The 5,866-nt window shown below is 35.4% G+C and overlaps 1 protein-coding gene across 2 annotated transcripts; it reads right to left on the reverse strand.

Annotated features, from left to right (window-relative positions):
- Positions 1 to 1,420: 1,420 nt before the first annotated feature.
- LOC127291609 (DNA-dependent metalloprotease SPRTN-like) lies at positions 1,421 to 5,352 on the reverse strand. 2 transcript variants are annotated; one of them, XM_051320811.1, is made up of 4 exons: positions 3,027 to 5,352; positions 2,217 to 2,611; positions 1,905 to 2,092; positions 1,421 to 1,799 (listed from the first exon to the last, which is right to left on the reverse strand). In XM_051320811.1, exons 1-3 carry the CDS (start codon positions 3,130 to 3,132, stop codon positions 1,913 to 1,915), a joined length of 681 nt encoding a protein of 226 aa, XP_051176768.1. In that variant the 5' UTR covers positions 3,133 to 5,352; the 3' UTR covers positions 1,421 to 1,799; positions 1,905 to 1,912. The 2 variants fall into 2 exon arrangements, with proteins under 2 accessions (XP_051176768.1, XP_051176769.1); XM_051320812.1 differs by having other exon boundaries at positions 1,901 to 2,092.
- Positions 5,353 to 5,866: the final 514 nt, after the last annotated feature.

The following is a 5,866-nucleotide window of genomic DNA, read 5'->3' on the forward strand; positions in this document are numbered from 1 at the left end:
CGAGGATCAACGCACTTACCTGTTATTGAAAGCAACGGATTGGAATTCTTGCAAGGCCACGGCCGCGTACCACGCATGTTTGAAGGGTACTCCAATCTACGATTTTGAGAAGAGGCCATCCTGCGAAGCCCAGTTGCTGATAAATCCAACAATTCATACCTTGAAGAATTGCAATATCAAGGTAACTACCAACCCGAAATCACACTGGGAACCTTTATTAACCATAGGAGGATGGTTATACTCCTTCGCTGCGCCGGAAGCTGTGATCATAGCCTGTCATTCTATCAGCCCCACCAAATTATCCCTCCAAGGTACCGGAATCTTAAAACTGGCCCCAGGATGTTCCGTAAAAACAAGGGACGTTATTGTGCCAGCTACAATTTCCGAAGCTGGAAAATCGGAATTTATTTTCGAATCGGAGCTACACTTGAATCTTACTATACTGTCGCCATTATTGGCAAGATATGGACACCTGCTGCAGAAGTCTGACATCCCACTTGGATCTGGCCCTGCGATCGAACCTAAATTCTCCAGTTTCGAGATCAACTCCAAAACCTTGGACGAGCTAGAGCAACAACTCCAGGAATTTTCCCTTCAACGCCACCTAAAGGGAGAAAATCAGATTCTAGTGTACGGCTCGTATGGAGGATTGATTCTACTATTTATGATAATGATGCTGTATTTTTGCTACACATCACTCAAGGGTAATTCCAACAATTTAACTCGAGTATTGAACATCAAAAGGACAAGTGGTAATTTCGAACTACCAACACAAGGAAAATCCGACCGTGTTACCCAACTACCAGCAACAGCAGAAACACTATATGAAGTAATTACACCATCCTCAGATAGACCAGTTTCTTCCAAAGAGGAAATAGCAGTGAAAGTTAAGGATGTGCTGCGCCCAAGCTCCACAAACAATGTTAACCAGAGTGAACAAAAGTCTGCAACGACCGAAGATAAACAACAACGAAGAATCAGATGACTGTCCGAAGGATTAGGATCATTGATCCTCGAAGCCAATGCCGAGGAAGATTCTGTCGGGAGAAGGCACCGCCCAATTCTCTAAGGTGTACCATAAAGCAACCCGACATTGTTGATCATCAGTAACGTCCGGAAGATCGACCTCGAAGATCAACCATGAAGCTGAGTAAACGTTTAATCTCGAACCGATTAACAATTTGATAAAAACATTTGAGTATTTATAACTTGAATATTAACATTTTCTTTTGAAAACAATATTTCACTTATTAATAAAAGCATTTAAAGTAAAACGAAATTCTAAATAATCAAAATTTAAAGAAAGGGTCAGATTTTGTATTAAAAGTTAATTTCATTTCAATTAAAGACACAAATTTTTTTTAATTTTACTAAATAATATCTCAAAAAAAAAAAAAGTGGAAGAAGATGGAGTGAGTCACAAGGTCGCTATAATTAAGCAATAAACATTTTATTAGATGCAAAACTCATTTATTCGAAAAAAAAAAAGGAAGTGAAATGTCATTATCATAAGAGGGCCTAATAACCCTTTAAATTGTAATTGTGAAATTTTCTTTATTTATTTTATTTTATCTTTAATTTTTTTTTCTCTTAAAAAAAAAAGAAAGAGGGAAATTGGCGCAGCGACGGAACGGGCACACCTGTCCTAAACTGTACTCGTGCCGGGGCGTAGCTCGGGGCACCCCCCTTTCATCGCGCGGTTCCTTTCTTCCTCCACCTCTTTTAAAGTCCGGCTAAGGACGTCCTCAGTGGTCTGGTATCCTTCGAAAGGTGCCATCCTTGGCAACGCGGAGAAAAGGCTAAAAGAATAAATGTACAAATTTACTATCGATTCCATAAAAAAAAAAAAACAAATAAATAAATAAATAAAAAAAAAAAATAAAATAAAAAAAAAATATACTTGCATCTTCTCCTACAATTTTTTCCACAAGGGATTCTTGCAACTTTTAATTTTTTTTGTGGGATGCTGGTTTTTTGGACCTGGTATTGTGCGAGTCGTCAATTGAAGAATGTAACCGCAACTACGGCATTTCCACTCGTGCGGATGCAACTTCTCATAAACTTTTTCCGGCAGCTCGTGACTAAGAACCACCTAAAAAAAAAAAAAGGGGAGAGTGTTTGTTTTTTTTTTTCTTCTTTACAGTTATTAAAAAAAAAAAGAGAGATAATATATAGTTGAGCTGAGCTCCACTAAACAATTCACAAAAGGAATTTACCTTGTAGGGCCCAATCTTATTTATCCTCTCCATTTCTTCGACAAACTTGCCACAATGCCAGTGACTGCTAGCATCCCACTTGTGCTGGAAGCACTTCACGTGGATCATTTCATGTAGGAGAGTCGCCATAAGATCTTCTTCCGGTAGCAAGCTGTGAATCTCCCAGCTGATACGAATGTATCTCTTTTTCGTATCTGTGAACCCGGAAGTCCTCCTCATATTCTGCCCCCAGTCTACGGTAAATCCCGCCCGTTTCAATTCCCCATTAAAATAGCGGACATCCAAATTTTTGTAAAGCTCGTAAAGATCCGGACGGTTGTCCTTACTGCTGGAAGGTCGATAAAACGAGAGTGGCACCTTTCGATCTTGTGGATCTTCCCTCCATTTGATATAAGCTAAAAAAAAAAAAAAAAAAAAAAAAAAAAGGAAAACAAAATTTTTTTTTAATTTTAATTATAAGCAATAAGGATGAACAATTAATTAAAATCAAGTTAAATTTAAAAGGGGAAAGGAAATCAGTCACAACGAACAAAGAATTAACTACTCTACTTTGACTAGACGAGATTTCTCGAACTTCTAGATAGCGCCACTTCGCAGCCCGTTTTCAGGCACTCCGGATGAAAAATCACCTTGAATATGCCTAGTCGGGAAATAAGGATAAGACTCTGTAGAGTAGTTTAAGCTTTCCCAGATGAAAATTGCTCTAACCTTGCCCAAGTTATCGTCGATTTACTCAAGCAGTATACATATACATAAAGAATAAAAAAAATAAAAAAAAAATCAGAGAAACACTTGTGTCACAAACCTTACCCGAAAAAATGAACGACACGACAATTTGTCTTAGACTAACTGCTTTCGTTTTTTTTTCAAAGCTGAATGCAGTTAAGAGAAACAAATTTCGTGGCTCTTTTCCCATTAAGATAGTGGACTACGTCACAGTTAAGTATTTAAAATCTAAACAGGAAACAGACCACTTAAGATCTAAGAAAAGCGCATTGTATCGTTTTCGAGAATTTGTCACGTCCCGACGATACTGAACGCGCTCACGGCTACCGACCCCCCACTCGGGCGTCATAAATTATCAGCCTAATGAGAAAATAAAGTTGCAGAGAGAAATACAAAGAATTCCATTCGAAATCTCATCTCACCCGAAAGGAAGATTTTATACATTCACCCTTACAGCAAAATTAATCAAGGAAAATAATTTCAAAAAAAAAAAGTAAAATAAAAAAAAAAAGAGAAAATATAAATATAAAATATTAAGCAGTTTTATTAAATAAAATTAAAATAACTGCTAAAATAATGTCATCTCTGAAGCCTTTGTTTTTTTTCTAAATATTTGAATTCTTTTGAGTATTAGCGTTTTAAAATAAAATTGTGATAAAATATAATCATAATTTACTGAAAACTAATTTTTTTTTAATTATATTTTAATGCTTCTAAATTATGTTAAAAAAAAAATTTATTAAAAAATAAAAAATAAAACATTGTCATCTCCGAAGCTTTTTCGATAAACATAGAATTATTTCTTTGTTTTTGTATCTATATGTATTATTTGGCAGGTAATAACCAGACAGACAATAACTCATTAACCTGTTACTCTGGAAATATTTGGTACTTATTAAAAATTGCGAATTATTACTTTATTTATAAAACTGTTTTACATCTAAAAATATGCGTAACTGACATTTGTGTATTTTTTTTTCGAACTCGCAAAGCGAAATAAAAATAATAAACTATTATCTCAATTTATTCTAATGTTATATTTATAATCTGAAAGTTTAATATATAATTGATAAATAGTTTCAATAAATTATTTTTATTTACAGCATGGAAAATATATTTGTCAAAATTTGTAAAACAAATGAAAATCAACAATGCTTTGAGAACCATTTTTTGTAAATAATTTCAAAACACAAGTCAATAAATCTGCTGTAGCTTCTGTATTTTAAAAAAAAAAATTATTAATTTTGCGCAACTTCAATACTTATGTTACACTTCTATGCTCTAAAAGAAACAATTACAAGATGTAAAAAAAAAAAAAAAAAAAAAAAAAAAAAAAAAAAAAAAAAAAAAAAAAAAAAACTTACCAACGGCAATCCGTATGTCACAGCGCTTCCACCCAATCACTCGTATACTTCTTCCTGATAGAAGAGAAGGAAAGGAAGACTTTTAGCACTTCACTCGCTTTCACAGTTTTTATTCACAGTTTTCTTTTCCTTGTCTCTCCTTCGTTGAGAATATAAAATAAAACTCAAATAATAAGTCCCTTTAACGTTTAACTACAATTACACTACATTTATATCCTTCTTTGCACTAACTCTTTCGCGAACTGCCGTCGACGACTTTGAGCTACAGCGGATGCGAAACTAAACCTTTGTTAACGTATTAAGGATTAGTCACACAATAAGAAACACCATGCTTACGCTGTGTTGCCATAATGTATTAACTGACTAATCCTTCAATGGAAAATAGATTTAAGAAATGAAAAAATTTTTGTGCCATTATCAGGTTACGAGTGAAGAGTATCGAGTTCTCCGGGACGGAAAACGGAATTTCCACGGTGGATTGTTACATATTTAGTTGCTTCAATGCAACCATTTAAAATTCAATTAGTATTCGGCAACACTGCCTATTATATTTTAATCTCTTTTCGTCGACAAGACTCGCTATGAGAAGCAAGACCTTGTTTACGGATACCTGACACCCTGATAAGGAACCGCCGGCAGCTTGCTAATACTCTTTACTCGGCACCCTTCTTTCAAATATAAAATATTATAAATTAAGTTTTTAAAATTGTCTCTAGAGGGTAACCTTGTGACAGTGTTACGAAGCCAGATAGCGAAAAATATCACTGTCGCAAGGTTGCATATCTACTTTATCATCGTTACATATGTCTTTTATTATTGGAAACATTGTAACAATGTTGTGAAGCATCATGGCGAAAATCAACATAGTTGCAATATTAGTCATCTACTTCGTTCAAGCACCACGCGTATTTGCTGCAGCAATGTTGCGAAGAAAATGTCGAGATGCAACATTGCGCGAACAAGACTTCGTTTTATAAGAATACAAAAGGAATTATATTAAAAAATATATATGTAATAGTAAATGCAAAAGAAAGAAAAAAAAAAAAAGAAAATATACATTCGAACATATACAACTCACAGCTTGTGGTGTATATGTGAGGGGGGCGACCAGCGCAACACGCACGGACACGAAACAGCCGTGCATAAACTACAGTGCGCTCGTGGGTTCTCGGTTACAAGACTCACACCACCATGGGACTCGTCGTGCTACGGGCACTAACACACACGCGCAACGCTTGCCTCTACTCGCTGCCTTATCTGTGCGTAAAACCTTTCCTTCACCCCTCCGGGCCCGCAAGTTGTAAACACAGCGCCAAAACAAAAGCACGTGCGTTTCCAACAGCTGATCCGGTATTATATGCAAACGCATGTTGCCTTGGAACATTATATGCCCAATTGCAGAAGACTCTTTTATTTAACACACATTTGTTGCAACTTTGTTTCCAACAAATTAACGGAAAACCATGGGTCATAGATATGGATATAGTCACAATTGGATACGTAACCTACTTGCTATCCTCTATATGGGTTGTAATAATTGCAATAAATTATTGCACCATT

The sequence above is a fragment of the Leptopilina boulardi genome, unplaced genomic scaffold (genome assembly GCF_019393585.1).
Source record: "Leptopilina boulardi isolate dan_hultmark-lab unplaced genomic scaffold, ZJU_Lbou_2.1 LbouV2_144, whole genome shotgun sequence".
NCBI lineage: Eukaryota > Metazoa > Arthropoda > Insecta > Hymenoptera > Figitidae > Leptopilina > Leptopilina boulardi.

Coding starts and splice junctions, on each gene's coding strand:
- LOC127291609 (XM_051320811.1), bottom strand. CDS start 3,132: ATGGGAAAAGAGCCACGAAATTTGTTTCTCTTAACTGCATTCAGCTTT. Junction 2,612..3,026: donor CGTGTCGTTCATTTTTTCGG/GTAAGGTTTGTG, acceptor TTTTTTTTTTAG/CTTATATCAAATGGAGGGAA. Junction 2,093..2,216: donor ATAAGATTGGGCCCTACAAG/GTAAATTCCTTT, acceptor TTTTTTTTTTAG/GTGGTTCTTAGTCACGAGCT.